The sequence below is a fragment of the Saccostrea cucullata genome, unplaced genomic scaffold (assembly GCF_032062105.1).
Source record: "Saccostrea cucullata isolate Sc308-1 unplaced genomic scaffold, CSIRO_AGI_Scuc_v1 ctg6714, whole genome shotgun sequence".
NCBI classification, from domain to species: Eukaryota; Metazoa; Mollusca; class Bivalvia; order Ostreida; family Ostreidae; genus Saccostrea; species Saccostrea cuccullata.
Window position 1 is genome coordinate 1 of NW_026928408.1, and position 20529 is coordinate 20529.

The 20529-nt window shown below is 33.2% G+C and overlaps 2 protein-coding genes across 2 annotated transcripts in view; both read right to left on the minus strand.

Annotated features, from left to right (window-relative positions):
* Positions 1-2126: 2126 nt before the first annotated feature.
* Positions 2127-20529, minus strand: part of LOC134277476 (E3 ubiquitin-protein ligase RNF213-like) — a gene marked incomplete at its 3' end in the record, with an annotated part of 32740 nt that continues 14337 nt past the window's right edge. Inside the window, exons 8-20 of the mRNA XM_062759806.1 lie at positions 19404-20001; positions 18720-18861; positions 16494-16627; positions 16229-16303; positions 15374-15480; positions 13581-13722; positions 13286-13484; positions 12730-12973; positions 5864-6010; positions 4500-4602; positions 3298-3463; positions 2762-2930; positions 2127-2263 (exon numbers count right to left, since the gene is read on the minus strand). Coding sequence (XP_062615790.1) covers positions 2127-2263; positions 2762-2930; positions 3298-3463; positions 4500-4602; positions 5864-6010; positions 12730-12973; positions 13286-13484; positions 13581-13722; positions 15374-15480; positions 16229-16303; positions 16494-16627; positions 18720-18861; positions 19404-20001 — 2363 coding nt within the window. The remainder of the gene's footprint in view (positions 2264-2761; positions 2931-3297; positions 3464-4499; positions 4603-5863; positions 6011-12729; positions 12974-13285; positions 13485-13580; positions 13723-15373; positions 15481-16228; positions 16304-16493; positions 16628-18719; positions 18862-19403; positions 20002-20529) is intronic.
* Positions 6823-11319, minus strand: LOC134277475 (uncharacterized). The gene is made up of 5 exons (XM_062759805.1): positions 9848-11319; positions 9075-9227; positions 8612-8780; positions 8051-8353; positions 6823-7212 (listed from the first exon to the last, which is right to left on the minus strand). Exons 1-5 carry the CDS (start codon positions 10971-10973, stop codon positions 6921-6923), a joined length of 2043 nt encoding a protein of 680 aa, XP_062615789.1. The 5' UTR covers positions 10974-11319; the 3' UTR covers positions 6823-6920.

Sequence of the window (20529 nt, forward strand, 5' to 3'; positions counted from 1 at the left end):
GAACCGTAGTGATTTTCCAAAAAAAAATGTATTTTATAAGTAAATTACAAACAATTATAGCATATCTTGCGGGGCAAAATTGGACAAAAAAGACACTTCGACTTGGCAAATATACAAAGGAATAATAGACATTTATGTCATTAAGAGTTGTCTCTCTTATCAGAGTATCAATGAACCTTAACTATAGATGACTTTTTACACACATGTTTACTGTTGTCCATACTAGTTTGAAATGTGCTGGGAGATTAAGCTTGTTGAGCATTTTTGCTTTTTTCCATATTTCAACGTTATTTTGATGCACATAATGTAAATGCCCGACGTTTATTCAAAAAGGCTATTTTTTTCTTAATTCCTAGGCACGGGGAAATTGCTTCCAGCATTTTTTGGATAAGGAATATGTCTTAAGGTTTCGTCCAAGATCAAAATGTCCAAACATTTATTTATCATTATTAGCTCCTAAACTATATAAGTTAAAACTTTTACAGTTTATAAATTCTTCATTGATTAGCAGATAGAAAGCATCATTTGATAACAAATACTGAGAAAAAAATATTTATCGAGTAATATTCTTTTTAAAAATAAATGTATTTTTTTAAAAATACACCTTATCAATTCTGTGCTTTAAGTGAAAGCAATCATTGCAGAGACAATAAATGTTTATCAAAGAAGGGCAGGTTAAACTTGGATGGCCTCTGAAAAGTTGTTTTCTATGATTATTTTGTCCAACTGTTAAGATTTGAAACTGAAAATACGTACATTGCAAATGGCTGATTTATATATGTCATGCTTTCAATATAAAGCCTCTCAGAAACTATTCACTTAAAACATGCCCTTCATTGACAAACATATATTATTTCTGCAATGGTGGTTTTCACAACGAGGATAGAATAAAGCTGGGTTATTTTTCTTTAAATATGCACATTTTTTAATTCAATTTTTCTTTAAAAATATCTTTTGAAAATGTTTGTTTTCAAGTGATACTTTCTATCTATTGATCATTGTTGTACTAATAAACTGTAAAAGTTAACTTTATATCTCAAATAGTTTCGGAGCTATAATATTGTGAAAAAATTTTTTTGGACATGCTGATCCTGGACAAAACCTTAAAAATAAACACAATCATTTTTATAGTGGAAATAATTATCTGTATATTATTTAACTCATTATGTTTGTAGCCTTTCATGAATTTTTCTAGTTTTAAATTAGTCACGTAATAATTAACAACAGCTGATGTACGTTTAATTGCTATGGCCGAATTTGACAAAGACCTCATACATGTACTATTATACACATTCAAGCAGTAGATTTCCCATTGATCAAAACGCATACAATAAAAACAAATTACAATATTAAATTTATTTTCTCTGTATATTTTAAGGTGTATTTCCTATGAGCATCCATTACCTAGCTGCACTGACATATTTTCATTATTTTATAAATCTGCTCTTAACATGCCGAGCTTGGTTGCACTCATTTTTGGAAAGGTCTGGCATTTAATTGCTCAGTGAAAGAATTCATCGTTTACAGCGAGTTTCTTTTGTAGGAATTTCTTTTAGAAACATGAAGCATCATATTTCTTTCAATTATGCATACTAAAGAAAGTGATTACACCGGATAGTTGATAGTACGAACAAGAAGTTCGAGTTTAAAATCATGAAAGGTAACCGTTCCCGGTTAGGTGTTACTAATGTTTGTTATTTTTTTAAACATATGGAGATAACGAACAGTATTCAAGATCAAAATACCATAAAACCATACAAAATAGGAGCAGAGCAAACATGGACCTCCAAGACATCAGAGGTAGTATCAGGTGCCATGGAGGAGTGAGCATCCCCTGCCATCATGCAGATATTTGGCACAATGCTCTCATTTTATATTGTTTGAATGAATGAAAACAACCAGAAAGAAAAAAAAATATTTTTTGATGCTTTTCATATGATAAGAACTATTGTATGAAAAATAAGATCTTATTTGAAGTTAAAGTTATAAATATATTGCAGGCCTTGATAATTTTTTCCAAATGCTGACAAGGGATATGCAAATAGTACCTAGAACCTAACTTAAAGAAAAATTTGATAAGATACTATTAAAATGGTTGAAAAGACATGACAGAAATGAAATGTTACCTGCTTTCCCAGGTCCTCCTGAGCTGAAACTGACGGAGCATGACCTCCTCATTCTCCTCCTCTTCCTCAGACTCCATCCTCTGTAACATCTGTATGGGGGACTCCTCACTCATGTTCAGCGACCGCGTAGCAAAGTCCTAAAATATCAAGAATGCTATAGTTTTTTTAATTTGGATAGTGACAGTCTCAAAGAGTATTACTTTTAAATATTTGTATATAGAGAAAATTTGCTTAATACATTTGTTTCAAATTAAAGTATGAGGCATGTAGTAAACAATCCCCATTTGAGTCGCCTTGGACATGATGTTCAACATAAGATTTATTTTTCTTTAATATCCCAATGAAATATGTGTAAATCATATTTAAATAAATAAAACACCGATGTAAAGCATTATTCTCTATTCTTACCTCAAGGATCTATAAATTGCAAATATATTTTATAGTTTCAATCTGCTCATTTAGGGATACATGCATTTCAATATAACTAATCAGAGAAGATATTACACATAACATATTAAACTTAGATTCTCTTTGGGAACTGCATCCTACTCGCAGAGGCCAACATTTGAACATGCTTCTATATGCACTACCTGAATATGCATAATATTATAAGAGAATGAGAGAACAGTCCATACCCTAGACATCTGAATGAGGAATCGTACGACAAATTGTGAAAATCCGGGTAGATCCTCAGCAACTGCTGGGCAGACAAAATCTGAAGTTTCAAAGTCCACCAGCTGTGTGTTCAGGAACCAGACAAAATTTCGAAGCTCAGCCCAGGAAGGGTCTCTGATACCACAGTATCTGTTTGAAGAGTTCAAGAAAGAATTACTCATAAGTTTCTCGAAATTATGCAAAGCACAGGTAATGAACTTGTCAGCCAGGGAGATACAAATACACATGTAGCAGATCTAGATATTAATTTCAAAAACATTTGAATGATCGAAACGTCATAAAGATTTCATTCATATACTAAGTACATTGAAATAAATGTATAGGACACTTAAGGTATATAATAAAAATATTGACTGAAGATCGGGAAATAAAACGATCCTCAGGCGGGGATATCTTCCAATGTTCAGTCAATATTGTATATATGTGCATAAAAGTAAAGGATAATAATTAAAACAATAACTACCTATATATTAATAAATCATTGTCAATGCATTACTTGAGCAGTGTCTGTAGACAGGTTTGGGGGTTTCCCTCTGTCCTCCTCATATCTACGTCCCCCAGGCCTCGACCCATGTCCAGTCTGTACAGGTACTGGAATGGTCTCTGGAAAACGTCGCTCTTGAACTCCTTCTCGTCAAATAGTAAGTCATTCTGGTCAATCCCTATGAATGGAATACCGCGGTATGTTATAATTAAAAGCAATTAACAGATATTCTTGAAGTATTCTAACTGATACCTGTAATAAAATACCAAGTGTAACATAGTACATGACTTTAAGATTATTATCACGTACATGTACAAAAGTGTAGAACTGAACAGTAAAACTAAAAAGTGAACATTTTTCTTCAAATATTCCATCAGAAAAGCACACGTCATCCCAAGTTTTTGACTTTCATAAAATGTAGGATTAATTTTCAAAGTTTCATTTGTCATTAATAAGTTATATGAATTCTTCAAGTTGATCGTCATGGAAATCAAAATCAATTTTTAAAAATATTTGTAAGAAGATACACGTGCATTTTTTGGACAAACAAAATATTACAGGAATTGCATTTTGAAAGAACGCTTTCAGAAACTCAGATAAATAATTAGCTCAGAAAGAATTAATCCTTAAAAGTAAAACTGCCTAGCAATTAACAAAAGTTCGTTATTTTTTATCGGATATTTTTTTGTAATATCGCTTATGACAATCGTATCATTAGTTTGTAATTATTCCATCACTTTTCATTTTTTTTATACAAGCCAACTTTTATATAAAATGTACTAAGTGATGAAGTAAACATCAACATATTGCCATGGCAACCGACCACTTTGCCTAATAAAAACTGCTTTTTTTGAATAATCTCTGAGTAAAAAAAATCAACTCAATCGGACACGTTTCTGAGATAAAGATCAGCTTATTTCAAATGCAGGGGTCTGTTTACCAAAGAACTCAAGAAAAATACAAAAATTTAAATTAGCTTTTTTCCTTCAATTAAGCATTTATTTGAAATAGTTTTGATTTCTTTCGAAGGAATTCATTAAGATATTTCTATGCTAGCAATTTCAAAGAAATTCATAATTAATCACGAATTTAAATTTGTAGTCTTTGGTAAGTTGTTTGTGTGTGTGTGTGTGTGATTGTGTGAAACTGGCCCAGGTCCTATAAATTCGAAAAAAGACAGTATAACAGTATATCTCAATATACATTTTTTGTACCTGAAGCATATCCTTGGTATTTTTTCAGACTTTCTCGAGGAGAACGACAGGTAACAGCAGGCAAAATATCGAGGCATCTATGCTTGCATTTAAAATACCCTGTCTTTTAAAATATAAAAACTTTTTTTTATTATCCATAATGTAGCTATCTTTCTCTTTCAAATTCATAAATATATCTATTATTTATATTCAAAAACCATTTCGACATAAAGTCAACATTCAAATAATCTGATTAAAATCAAATCCTTTGAATCGTCATACAGATGTTCTATAAATAGCATATGTAATGAAACGTTATGTATGTTACGTTACAATTATAAAATGACATCGATATTTGGGTCACTTATGTCAAAAACTGGTTGACCTGTCGCATTCTAGAAACGAGAGGCTGTATTGTTAAACGTATATCTTGAAAATTCTTTTGCAGAAGCTTATAATAATTTGTACACGGTTTATGAAGACAAAATACGTGTGAGAAGTTTAGACATTAATTGGATTAATTACTGTAAAATCAGATATTTTCGTGGGGTCAAATTTTCGTGGTTTGAGGAAAATCTCTTGGTTCGCGGGGATTTGATTTCGTGGATCAAGGATTAATGAGTACTTATGTATGTAACATTTTATATTTCGTGGTGGACATGAATTCGTGGGTCTTGTCATACCTCGAAAACAACGAAAATTAAACCCCCAAGAATTTGTGATTTCACAGTATTGAAGTGAAGGAAGGTAGATGTTAAAAATGATGTTTATCTGTCGCCCTGTGAAACCAAGCTGGGGAAGCGATGTGCCTTTTGTTAAGCAATTTGATATGAAAGATCGCCAAATTGCAGTGAGAAAAATAGTTGAATATTTTTACAATTATAATATAATTAATAAAAATCTTAAAAATCGCTTATTTAGACTTTAAACATATAAGATTTGATTAAAAGAAGACGCCAACACTTTAGCCACATTGAAATAACGATGGTCCAAAGACAGAGGACTTAGGATATGATGTTTGCCATGTTCATTCTGGAAAAGGATATCAGTATCAACCCATACTATTGCCGAGATTTTTGCAATTTCTGACAAATGGACTGTTTTTTTTTTAAAGTAATAACTTGCTTGCTAAAAAATGTAAAAAAAGGAAAAATCTTTAAGCTTCTGTGACAGAACGTTTAGGAGCATGTCACATGACCGCCTATACATGAATCACGTGATCCGCGCACGGGCAGAACAGCTGCAGATGCGCATTAAAATTGGAGAGAACTACTTTAAAAAATTTAATCACTGAAACTTTATATTATTTCATTTTTCGAACTTATTCAATTAGTTTGCGAATTTTTTTATCACAACTCGTATTATATACGTTTGTAAAACCATACCTGTTCCTGGAAGTCCCTGGCCAGTACAAGCATGGTCTCCACAATGTAGAGGTCGTAGGGCAGCTTCCTCCACACGTGTCCAGTACTGTTGGTCAGACAGCCCAGGATCAGTAGCTGGAACAGCAGGTAGTCCACCCCCTCCTGGACCTGATCAACCAATTAGAACACAGAATTTATATAGACTATAGTTAATATATCAGTAAGTGGAACAACAGGTAGTCCACCCCTTCCTGGACCTGATCAACCAATCAGAACACTGAATTTATATAGACTACAGTTAATATATGTGACAAGCCATGAGAATTTTGGCCCAAATGAGGTACCTGAGAGAAAATGAGATTTTTATACTATCTAGTAGAGATGACCCCCAGTAACAACTATCTGTTTTTTTTTCTTTGATATCCCTATTCATTGTCAAGAAAATTGGACTTTACTAATTGGTTTTTATGCGCCCGGATCGGTAAATCAGGGGCGCATACTGATTTTGTCCTGTCTATCTTTAAATATTAACCTTTGCCATAACTTTTGAACCATGAGAGATAGAAACCTCATATTTGATATGCATATTCCAGTAACCAAGCTCTTTCAAATGACACCAAGGTCAATGACCTTGTGACCTTGACTGTGACCTACTTGTATTTGCTAAAAATAGTCTTTTTGAACATTTGCAATACATCTTTAACAATACGAGATAGAAACTTCATACTTTCTATGCATATTCCACAAAATTAAGTTTTCTCAAATGACACCAAGGTTAATGACCTTGTGACCTTGACTGTGACCTATATACTAAAAATAGTTTTTTCAAAATTAGGGACCACTGGGTACATAGTGTTTCATGAACACATCTTGCTTTATCTGATATTGGTGATTTCTGCGACATTAAAGTTACATTAAAGCAATGAAGTAACACAATTTGAAATATATGTCATTTCATTCTGAAACACATATTGTTTGATCAAATTAATACAACAGAATATAACAGTTTTAAGAACTAGATAAAATCAAACTCTTGACATCCATGACAGCATGTAAATTACATTGATTTGTTACAATGTTAATTTGCACATTTTCTCTTTCCTAATTTCACTTTCTGTTCAACTTTTATGGCTGATGGTTTTGGTACACTTGGGCGGGGACATGCCTCATGACTGGCACAGTATGGGGCCACCTCGTCGTATAAATACCACTGTCGCTGTGCGTCAAGGCCACATGCTTTAATAACAGTTGGAAGAGAGGCATCCATGTTTGGAAACCTGAAATCTTTGTGTTTCAGGATGTTGACAGTAATTTCTTCATCTCCAGCATACTTTCGTAGATGGACTACTCCAGGATGTTCATGTGTCATGCTGCAAAAGTCAAAGATGTTAGATCTTCCAACATATATTGTTTTTTAAATATATTTATCTACACCTTAATGCAAAAGATATTGAAGGAGCACAGTCATGGCAGTTAGAATTAGTTAAGAATTTCTTTTCAGTTCTGTTTTTAGCAGCATACATGTATACAAAAATTTTCAAAATTCAATGCTAACAGAATTCTTCATAACCTTATACTTAAAATTTGCATTTGTCAACATGGGCTTAAATCTGATGTATTTGGTGTTTGCTTTTGGGGATTTTTTTTTTTGTATACATGTTCATGTAATTTTTTTAATTTGACAACATAAAGATTTTTAATTGAGGGATAAATTATACAAGCATAAGAAAATAAAAGAATATATGACAAACAAACACCAAATATATATATTTAATAAGATAATCATGTATAAAGAAAAATACTAAATTAATTTTGATGTTTTGGTCTGAAAATCGCTGGTTTTACTAAAGTCATGAAATTCAGACCAAATTAAATAAAATGAAAAAAAATATAATACCATAGAAGTACTTTTTTCGTATGGTATTAATTTACGGTATGTACCAGGTCACAAATTTTTCACGGAAATTTGTCAAAGCATACTTAATAAACATGTAAGGTATATATAGGGACAGTTAAGAAATCCACATGATTTTCTACCTGCAGATTAAACAAAAATCAAGATTCCGCAGAATTATGACAGCGTGGAAAAAAGTATGTCTACAGTATACTTGAAGATCTTATCTATGCCTCTCTGTGCATTTGTTGTTCTGTGATAACTCAACCTCCAATAAATTAATTGCTAAAAAACACAGGCAATATAATGCATACCGAAAATGATGATACTGCTTGAGTTGAGGTATTGGCTTGAAGTACTGCTTGAGAAACGTGCTCCAGTCATAGAAAATGACTGGATACTGGGGATCCTCTACAAGCTGGGGAATATTATGGTTATTCCTAGATGAATGAGCAACAGATTTGGCCACTTCCTCAAGATTCTCTGCAGTTGTTCCTCGCCATTTCACCTTCCAGAGCCCAAAATGCCAGTCGGGATGAAACTTTGTGTGGCCTGCCTCCATCAGAGAAAACTCAATGGTCATATGTCTGCCGGTCATAACTCGCCACATCCCATATCTACAAGACATTCTTTTAAAATAAAATTCAAAAGAGACAAGATCTCTAAATGCACTTCTAAAAGAACTTCATTATGAAACTAAACTAATCAAAGAGAGCAAATGAATTGAAAATAATTTTGCCAGTGTATTTCATTACATGTACCACATGTAAACATGGATGTATTTGACATGAAGACACCTATTGTATTAATTTTGCAAAAATACCACCCACACAAATGGTAGTTAAAATATAGACAGTTGGATTGGAAATACATACCCAATAACAGTGTTGTTTTTATTTTGACCAGTGCAGTTGTCCATATGGAGTTGTAAATTCATTTCTCCATAACCTTTATGTTGAAAATGGTGGTGAATCATACTGGCAACAGAGTTTGCCCCCTTTCCAGAATGCTGAGACTCATCAATCAAGTAAAATATCTGTGATCCTGGATAAAAGTTCACAAAAAATGTTTGCACTGAAAAAGTTAATTATTCTTTTACTTCAATTTTTTTTTATGAAAGGGTGCATTTCTAAAAATGTAATTCTAAATTTACAGGTTGCATGTATTAGCCAATTAAATGCACTGCCTAGTCTGTTTTATAAATTAAATTTGTTAGACTAGTAGTAGTAAACTTGTACATGAATCTATAAATTTTATTTTCTATCATTGAACTAAAAGAGTAACGCTAAAAAATCAATTAGACTATTGTAGTCTTGTGTTTGACGTTCTAAAAATTACCTGAACCCTCTGAACAGATTCCAAAACACTGGCATTTCCGTGGGGTTTTGAAGAACAAAGGACCAACCTGTTGCGCATAATGTGGATAATGTATTTGCTGGGCATAATCAAAACTGTAATGTTGAGTTCCCTCCAAAGAACAGATGGGCTGACCTGGGGGAAATATCAATAGCCAATTGATTAAGAAAAATCACTAATTTAACAGAACTAATGCATTGTAATGGTTAGGGCCGTGGATATCGGCCTGGATAGCTCAGTAGGTAGAGCACCTGACTAGAGATAATTCCCGGTCCAGCCATGCATTTTCTCCTTTCCTGTTACAGATTTGGTGCCGTGACCAGGATTCGAACCTGGGTTGTCGCGGCAAATCTGTAACAGGAAAGGAGAAAATGCATGGCTAATCGAACCCGGGTGCCTGTATCTCTAGTCAGGTGCTCTACCTACTGAGCTATCCAGGCCGATATCCACGGCCCTAACCATTACATTCCTCCCTCCTTAAATGGTCTTCGCCCTCGAAGACACAACCCAAGTTCTTATTGCCCCTGGCAGGACTTTCACCTGCAATTCCAGGGGTGGTCAACGGCACCAAATCTGTAACAGGAAAGGAGAAAATGTATGGCTGGACCGGGAATCGAACCCGGGACCCCTGTATCTCTAGTCAGGTGCTCTACCAACTGAGCTATCCAGGCCGATATCCACGGCCCTAACCATTACAGCATAAATGATTAACTAATTTCAAACAATATTACTTGAATCATATAATAAATTGTTACCTCTGGTTTTTCTCTCATTTGGAAGAGCAGAAAAGCTAGTTTTAGAAACTTCACATTGCCTTCTGTAATAATCCCTCTGCATCTTTGATTTTTCAACATGAGCTGTGTATTTCTCAAGATGTTGCTCCTTTTCCTCTTCTGTCATATTGCCACCATGAACCAGGATATTCGCATAGGATTGGCATTTATAACATAGGTCTGTTGAAGGCTTGCTAATTAGAACATGTGGACATGTATTCAGCCAAACTCTTTTAAATTCTGACAAACATATCTTTCTCAAATGTAGACTCTCTGCAGCTAACAAATAGTCCTGATGTATATCAGCCTTGGTCTTATCAGAGGGCAACACTATAGCTCTACAATCTCTGTAGTTTGGCAGTCTTCCTGGTAATGGTAAACCAAAGTTGTTTCCATAAGATGTTAGAAAATCTTTTACAGATTGAACATCATTTACAGTGAGGGCATGCTTTGGATGTTTACCAATGTTTCCATGAATTCTAGGAGCGAGTCCATCCTTATCAAGGGAACGAGCAAGCGCGTCCACCGTCTTCCTATAAACTCCATGGCAAAACGCAAATGTTTCTCTACACACTTGATGTCCATTAAAAAAATATTCTTGTCTAATTCTCTCCCTTTCTTTTGATCTATGTTTCTTTGCACTAGTAACTTTGTCATTTCGCCGATGGTGAAATAATTGCACTTTGATCATCATATCTAGTTCCTCCTTGTTCATTTCCAGGCACGTGTTTCTGTATTCAAGCAAAGATTCTAAATCGACGACCTCACTACATGGTTTTCCGTAGAGTCGAGAACAACCGCATGTTTTAGAATTAAACTTTTGAAATTGGTCAATTTCATTCTTATCTACCTCACTCTGCTCTATTGGTACTAAATTTTCTCGATCTTCTATTTCTCCATCGCTTTCATTTTCGTCAGAGCTCTCTGCGTTATCAGAGTGATATTCTGGGTCGACATCCGATGTGTTTGACAAGTTTCCAAAATATAGGTCATTCACTCGATTTATTTCGTTTACAAATTCTTCATCTTCGTTTTCTACTATTTCCGGGGGGATTGTACTTGCATTAGAAACTGCACTTGACTGGCTTAGTTGGCTGCAGCTTTCCATTCCGGCGATTCTATTCAGTTTAAATCTCCCTCATTTCTCGAGACGCCATGATTGTTTACACCAACAACTCGGAAACTAAAGAAGAGTTAGTCTTACGGGGAATAACTCTAAATAATCTCGATTTTTTCCCTCGAAAACTTTCAATAATATTTTAAATCAAAATAAGATCGATTTTCTTATTATTTTTGTTTATATAAAAAGTCTTTAAACATTACACAATTTAAATTCATCCTGCAATTATTTTAACAAGTGCGCGAAATTCACGCTTTTTTGTAAACGTTGATTGTGACGTTTTTTTCATTATTACGTTTTGCCGCATTTGGGCCAAAAATCTCATGGCGAGTCACATATATCAGTAGCTGGAACAGCAGGTAGTCTAGCCCCTCCTGGACCTGATCAACCAATTATAACACAGAATTTATATAGACTATAGTTAATATATCAGTAAGTGGAACAACAGGTAGTCCACCCCCTCCTGGACCTGATCAACCAATCAGAACACAGAATTTATATAGACTACAGTTAATATATATCAGTAGCTGGAACAACAGGTAGTCCACCCCCTCCTGGACTATCAACCAATCAAAACACAGAATTAAGCAGGTTTTCCACACCCTCCTGGACCTGATCAGCCAATCACAACACAGATTTTATATATAGACCAAGTTAATATATCCGTTACTGGAACAACAGGTAGTCCATCCCCTCCTGGACCTGATCAATCAATCATAGCACATAATTAATAAAGACTATAGGTAATATATCAGTAACTAGAACAGCATGTAGTCCACCCCCTCCTGAACCTGATCAATCAATCATAACACTGAATTTATATAGACTATAGTTAATATATCAGTAAGTGGAACAACAGGTAGTCCACCCCCTCCTGGACCTGATCAATCAATCATAACACAGAATTTATATTAACTATAGTTAAAGATTGGACAAAAAACGGATAAATTATTTAATTGCAAATGCAGTTTGTCAGTAACTGGAACAACAGGTAGTACACTCTCTCCTGGACCTATCAAGGTTTATATACAGATAAGAGACTGTGTTCAAATGCAAAAATCATAATTAACACATATTTTTGAAGGATTCTGTTGTTATTTTTTTATGTGAATTTCAGTATAAGGTGTAATATCCCTCTGATAAGAGAGATAAATTTCTGAATATTTTCTCATGAAATTCAATGAATGTCCGATTTTACAGATTTCATTTGAAAGGAATCATTTTAAAGGCAATCTGTTCTATCTTACATATGTTGTTAATTTCTAGTTTCTGTTGCCAATATTTTCATAAATCATATATAATTGTTCTTTTAAGCAGTAAAAATTGAGATATCTCTATCTCTTAACGTATTAGTCATTTAATTGTTACATTGATATTCTGATTTAAAAAGCAACGCTTCCGATTGTTTTCTAATGAGAATTAGATAGGTATGAGAGTTAATATTACTTTCATATAAACCTCATATTTTTAATTTTATTGTGAGATAAAAAAAACATTAAAATGTTTCTATTTACCATTTCAATTTTTTTCACATCATGATTTGACATATTGTTCATTTCTGTAAAGTAAGCATCGCTTCACATTTCAAATATTTGGAATTAAAAAAAAATTGTGAAATTTAGACCGAAAGGATATTTTACCTAAATGAGAACATAAACGACATCTTTAATAGTATGAATCTTCATGATTACCACTAGTGGATTAAAATTTTTAAAATGTGATAATAACAATAAATGATTTTCACCTCGTAAGAGAGATCAATGTGGAACAGTCTTGGTTCTATTTCCTCGGGAGGCAACGTATTCTGTAAAAGAACGTCCATGATGCCATCAATGGAGATTTCCTTGTCGTGTAACGGAATAGACACCACAGCTTTCTTGCTTCTTATTACACTATTATTTAGAACTTTGAGTTTTTCTGCCGATCTTTTCTTGTGTAAACTCTTGCCAACTCCTGCTCTCCATGATTTCACCACTCTTACTGTGCAACTGAAAAGTAGATTGGAATGGTTTTCAATTATACACAAGTATACATGTATAAGTACAAAATTTACATATGATTTTGCATACTGTATAATATATAAAAGAATTCTTCATAGGATCTACTCAAAAAATATTTTTAAAAAAGAATTCGTGTAAAAACAATATATAAAACCTGGGCATGCATCCGAAAAATCTACATTCATTTGAATATTTTCTGAGCTTATAAACTTACAATATTGATTATAATTTTATGTTAATTCAACAGATTTATGTTTTGAATAGTTTTATGCTATAGTTAATTCATTCAATTTTACACACAGATCAAAATCAGCTTCAGCAGCAGGGGTCGCACTAGGTCGTTTGATGTCAAAGGTCAGCTTGTCCTTGATGTATTTGGTCATGTTGTCATGTGTCATCAGAGGGAGAGGGGGGCGTCTGTACTTGTCCAGGGCGGCCACAATTCTGGAGTGGTACTCCCTCTCTGTACTACACACCACCACCAGCTTGTAGGGGATTTCTTAAAAGATATGAAGATAAAGTAAGTATAGATATAAAAAGCATTATAACCCTAAGCAACATTTATAAAGCAAAGCTTCAGTTTTTGAATAATTACCGAGTCTTGCAGCTTTCTGCATGTGATGTTTCAACCTTCTCTCCCCTTTATCACTGACTTCATAGTCCAGCAGGTCCCCATAGACCAAACAATAGATTCTGTCTGTTGTGTCCAATACAGCTCTCCTCCAAAATATCTCCACCTTACAGAAAATATTCCAAGATAATTCACGCTGTGTTAGCTTGTCATCGAAAGAAGTTACATTATAACCTTACCTAGATCTCAGTACTTAGAATAAGTGATTATCGTTTTTGTCAAACATTTAAGTTTATTATTTCCCCTTTAATCAAAAAAAAAAGTAATGATGCTTTTGTTGCATATGCCTTTTCCAATTCTTTAGTATTAATTTAGGTCGGTAAAACTTAATTTAGGTCGTAAAAGTACATGTTAAAAATTTAAAAGAGAGAAACGGGGACTGTCGTCAAGTCTCTTTCGTTTTTAAGGCAGGCAGACTGACATTGTAGCATGTGTTAAGAATTTCTATAATTTTGATTAATAGCTAAAAACACTTTTTTCAAAAGTTATGCCGCCAACTTTGGGGAAAATCCCACAGAATCCTCACAGTTGTTTGGTTCATAAGTTTGTCATCTGAGTGAGAAAATTCTGAGCATCTTGTAATGATTGTACAGTGTCACATTTAAAAATATTATAATTTGTACACGGTTTATAAAGACAAATGACTTGCCACAAGTTTAGTCATTTATTGGATTGATTGTTTAGGTGAAGGGAGGGAGATGCAAAAAATGATGTTTGTTAAGCTGCCCACTAAAGCAAAATGAGGAAGAGATATGTCTTTTGTTAAGCAATTTATCATGAAAGATCGCCAAATTACAGTGAGAGAAATGGTTGAATATCTTAACAATGATTAAATTATTAAATCCTAGAAATGTCGTTTACATAACATTTTAAACATACTACTATCAGATATGAGGAATAGGAGACACCTTTACTTTATCTTCATTTAATAAACAACGCTCCCAAGACAGAGGACTCAAGTTATAATGGTCATAATGCTCATTCTGGAAAAGGATATCCATTTCAACCTTTACTATAGCCGAGATGAGGCCAGTTCCGACAATGAACTGCTTTTTTGTTATGAAAAATAACTTACAGTCGGTAAAATCTTTTAACTACTGTTATAGAGCGCTACGGTTCCTGGGTCATGTCACGTGACCGCATAGATCACGTAATTTGTGCATGGGCAGAACCGATGCAGATGTGTTAAATTAGGAAGGACTTCTTTTTAAAAAATCAACACTGAAACCCTATATCATTTCTTTTAAGGAAGTTATTCAATTAGTTTGCGAACTTTTAGATCATCCATTGTATATTCAAAAAGTGTTTTAAGGTTTCACCAAAGGTCAACATGTCCAAATTCATTTACGCGTAGGATTTTTGGACATGTTGACCATTGGTGAAACCTTAAATCAGATGTGGATATTTAAAATTCGAAAGTGTGGCAATTCTTGCATCTGTGAATAATTTTTGCCTGCGGTCTTGATTGTTTCATCCAGTTTACAATATGTCCTTTTTTCATAGCCTTTTCGAATCATAGGGGCTATATATGTTTTAAACAATTCCAAATTAATTTACCTACTAGGTACATGTTTGGAAATTGCTGTCAGTAGTCTATTTCGTTGTGATACAATATTCATACCACCTACCGTTCCAAAGTCATAAATGAGAACTTTATTCAGTTCATTCAAGAATACAGATTAAAATTTAGCATTGAAAAATCGGTCAAAAAAATTAAAAATTAACATGACCTTTGATTCAGGTTAGTTTAAACAGACCTCGTCAAGAGTGGTGTGTGGAGTACACATGAGGATCTCATCTGACTGAGGAAGAGGTTGATCTGGATCATGGCTGTAGATTGTCAGCACAGTGTTCAAAATCTCATCTGGTTATTAGAAAATATTCAATACTTTTAAATTATTTTCATTTCTACACTTGAAAACTAGAAAGGTCTGCATAGTCTATGTAAAAAATTTAATCAATTCAATTTAGACATTTTATTTATGCAAAGAACTTTATTCGGTAATAACCGATATCCCCCCCAGTGTCCCAAATCAAACTTTGATGGAGATATATTTAATTAAGTTCTTAAACAGGTGAGTATATGCTGACTTCAAAGCACTGAATATTTTCATAAGTAATGGCGCCATATGTACGTAATGACGTCACACACATGACGTAAATTTCGGGGTTTTTTTTATGAATTTTATAGAAAAATGTACATATTTTGTCGATATTTTGAGTAAAAGTCACCGATCGCATGTGTGTTTAGGAACAATATTTTGATATTATGTGTAGAATGATAATATCAATGAAATCTGTCAATATTGTTCCTGAACAAACTTGCACTCTATAAATTTTAAAGCTAAAATTGTTGAAAATTTTGTCCATTTTGTCCTCTTTCTGAAAAAGGATATAAAATCGGATTTGTTTGTGACGTCATAGAAACAAAAATTGTGAATACACTGCTTTGACACTATAATAATTTCTGTTAATTTATATTTCTCATATAATTTATTGAATTCATCACATTTCAGGAAGTTTTCAAAATTTGACTTTTGTGAGGGCAAATATATGCAATATACCGCATATAGTTCTTTTATAAATCCCCCATGGTCAGCTAGTATATATACCTTGTTGACACAATAGTAAATTTGGTTGTCCTTTTTCAAAGCATCTGGGAAAAGGCCGGTTCACAGTAAATGTTTCTAAAAATTATTTTTAAAAATCTCCAATTATTTATGTTATACATTGAATCTTTAATGCATTGAGAATACAATGGCAGCAAACTAAGTATGGAATTCGAGTTCACTACAGCGGAGATAACAATATAAGTTTGGTACACGAAATCTGCTGACGTAAATTTATGCATAATTTTACATGGAGTATGATACAGACCAGTTTCTGCGAGTCTGCTGAGAATGATCCCCAGATGTTCCACACTGAGATAGTCTGACACACTGGAGGAAATAGAGGACAGGAATTCCTCCCACAACTGTTCTAGGTCTGGAATCAGGGTGTCTGCTGTTGTGCTACAAGACAAAAAAAAATGTTTCTAAATTCTCTATTTACCTGTGTCCTTCTCAACGTTGTTCAAACAATTCAAAATCCATACAAGTTTTTCAAAAGTACTTGTAAAAATAAACATATAAACATTACACTTTTAATTGGAAATGATTCAGTCGAAATGTCAAAAATACTTTAAAGAAGTTGAAAAGAACTTTTAAAGACTTTTAAGTAAGGATATAATTACTTGACAATACCGCAGAATTTTAAGCATAAGCCAATGCTTAAAAAATTAAGAAATGTAAAATATTAATTGATCATTATTAAAGTTATGAAATAAAACTTAAATCAATTATAATTAAGGAATGGATTTAATAGCTACCCTTTTTATACGGTTTAAACTGGGTTTGGGCAGTTTACGCTTTATAAACTGCGAAGCAGTTCATAAAAAAGTGTAAACTGTTCCAACCCATTTTATACCGTATAAAATGGGTAGCTATTAAATATATTGCTTATAATTTAATTTTCATTCATTTGATGTAGGAAAAAATTATGATTGTTCTTATAAAATGGCCTCAATTTGTACAAAATTTGAATGTAACGTCAGGCGGATTGATACGTTTTTGACGAAAGTCATTGTGACGTAGGCAAGCCATTTCATACAATATAAAGTAAATCTTTTATCCAATCAAATACAGCGTTACAACCATAATTAAATTCTAACGTTTTAAACTAGATGTGTCATGTAACACAACGCCCCCCCCCCCCCCCCCCCCCCCCCCCGCAATCAAACTTAAAATATATAACAATTAATGTATGGTATAATGCTGAATAATAGCTGAAATATGTTTTCGACTCGGAGTAAAATGATTATCACTTAATCAATCCAGCTGTAAAATAAGTGTCTAATACAACGAATGCACTATTAATTTCAATTTTTTGTACATTTTACCAGGTTGTACAATATATTGCTATGGATCTTGAAGTGAATATATTTTGTCAATATCTTCTTCTTAAGATCAACAAAGCCATGATTGGTCATATTTATAAGGAAGCTTTTAAGGAAGCTTGTGGGTCCTTCCATATAAATATGACGAATTGTGGCTTTGCTGTTCTTGAGAATTTTCTAAAAAGATTTCCCTATACATTCTTATGTAAAACTTTGATCGTCTATTGTGGCCCCATCTTATACCTATGGGTCATGACTTGAACATTTAAATCTACACTACCTGAGGATGCTTCCACGTGAGTTGCATCCTTCCTGGCCCAGTGGTTCTTTTGGAGAAGATTTTATAAAAATGCCATCAACTTTTCACTACAACATAATTATCTCCCCTTGGAAGAGAACATGGCCCTTTATTTGAACAAACTTGAATCCCCTTCACCAATGGAAACTTGGTTGAAATTCGCCCTGTGGTTCTTGAGAAGAAGAGGAAAATGTGAAAGTTTAAAACAACAACGACGCCAACGACAACACGGACGACAACGACGACATCGACTGACAAAGGACAAATTTCGATCAAAAAAGCTCACTTGAGCATTTTCTCAATTTATAAATTTGTCAAGCTGAAATGTCTCTTTGTCCAATTTTGCTCAACAGCCTAACTATAATTTTATTCATTTTACATATATGTATATATAAATTATCTTCAGTATAAACGTTATTGAAAAAGAATGAGCACAAAGTTTATGGTTGTTAGATTATTTTATCCTAAGATTATTTGAAGAAAAATTCGTCGCTATTTGAAATGTTTTCTTAAATTCAATTTTTGTTTTAAAGCGTCCTTTGATTCGATAAAAAATCAAAATCTATATTTCTTTAATCTGGGTTGTCTACGTTACATTGACTAACGTTAAGAACATATTACCGGTAATCCGCTTGACGATACGTTGAAAATCTGAACAATCTGAATGCGTTTTTAAGGGATAATTTGTCTTGTTTTTCATATTTAATAATTGAAAATCAAATTATAAAGAATGAATTAAATGGCAACCTAAGTTAATCTGGTATAACCTAGATTGGAGCGGTTTACGTTTTGTAAGAAACCGCTTCACAGTTTTTTTAAGAATTAACTGATCCAGTCCTTTTAAAGTATTTGGTATATTTCTTTTACTTACCCTTTTTCACACTGAAGTCTAGATAAGACATTTTGGATCATAGAGGAAATAGTCTTGTCCGTTTCTGTCCAGCCTTTATAATCCTTGACTACCTGTGCCTGCAAATCTGGATGGTCCTCAAATTCCATGCACCACACTATACCTACAATTGAATACATGTGTTGTATCTTAAGATTTTTTTTTATAACTAGCTGCCGAAACAATTTGATAGCAAACATGTCCATTTTTAGAATTTAATCTATCAAATATGAAATATAATTCATCTCAATTAATAAGATATAAAAGAAAAGTCCCATTCTAATTAGTTTGATCCAAAATTTTAAATAAAAGGGAATATAATGGATTAATGTGTGCTTTCATTTTGTACCAGTTTATCTGTGACTTAGTTATCTCCCCATGAAAGATGATAATAAATGCGAATGCTTTTATACGGAGATACTTTCAGGCATGATTGGATGAATGGAAATTTCTGTTAAAATAGGTCAAAAAAAAATATAGAAAAGAAGACAACAATGTGTTAATTTGAAAGACAGTTTTAAGGACATGAGCTGAAAGATAATGGAGAAAAAAACAAATAATAAGAAAAAGCCACTTAAGCTTACAGCTCAGATGAGCCAAAAATTTGGAATAACTTAAAAAGCAAATAATATGAGATATCATTTTCAAAAAATTAATAAAGAGTACCTTCATCAATTTCAGTCGGATCAATTCCTGCTCTTAAAGCCTTTTTTGCTGATGTCTCAGAGAAACCGGATTTCATCATTTCTGAAACAAATTCTGCAACAGCAGAGTTTTCCATCACCGCACTCTTGACTTCATCTTCCTTTTTCGACACTTCAATGTTGGCCTTCATCAGTGCATCAATTACATCCATCTTTGCACAGTCATGTTTGACAATTGATAAGATTGGGTAAATAAAATCATTTGGTTCTACCTCACCTCCCATTAAAACTAATTCTCTTTGCAAAATCACTATCTGATCAATTGTGAAGAAATTTAGGTGGTGGTACTCATCCCTTTTCTGCTCAATATAATTCAACCAATTTTCAAGGCATTTTTCCATGAATTTGGTAATTCTAGGAATTGTAGTCTTGATATCCTCTTCCTTAGTTTTTCTTCCTTTTAATTGGATGCAACCTTCCCCATTTTCAAATTTTAAAAATGCACACACCTTTCTCTCGGGATCACAAAGAAATCTGGCCTGCCAGTTTGAGAACAGCACACAACCAGAGGACACAAGTTTGATGTACACATTGCAAAGTCTTACAACTGCATTAAATATCTAAAATTGAATTATAAAAAAAATCACTAAACAAGGTAGCACATTATTTTTCAAAAAAAGGGAATCCCTTAAAAACTATGATCAAGCAAAATCAGAATCCCTGGCAATATCTCGTTTAAGGTACTGTTCCACATAAGTTGGAGTAAATGTGATAATATAAACAAAACGATTTCAACCCTTATCCTGCCGAGATAGTTTTGGCTTATCAGCACAGCTGCTGCCGCGAAAGTTCAGTGTAAACAAACCAGTCAAAGGGAATGCAGAAAACTTAATTATCTGCCTGTATTATCTTTATTTTTCTAATTACACTAATGCAATTCGCAGAAAACTTGTACAGCATAAATATCCCTATCTTTCGATATAATTTTTATAAATATATTTTTTATATTTATAAGAATACATGCATACTATAAAGACAACTAAAAAAAGATGTGTTTATTTATAAATAAAGCTGTAATTAATATTTACTCAGTGTGTATGTTAAACCTCAGCATCAATATTCTCCTCATTAATATATTCTTCATCTGA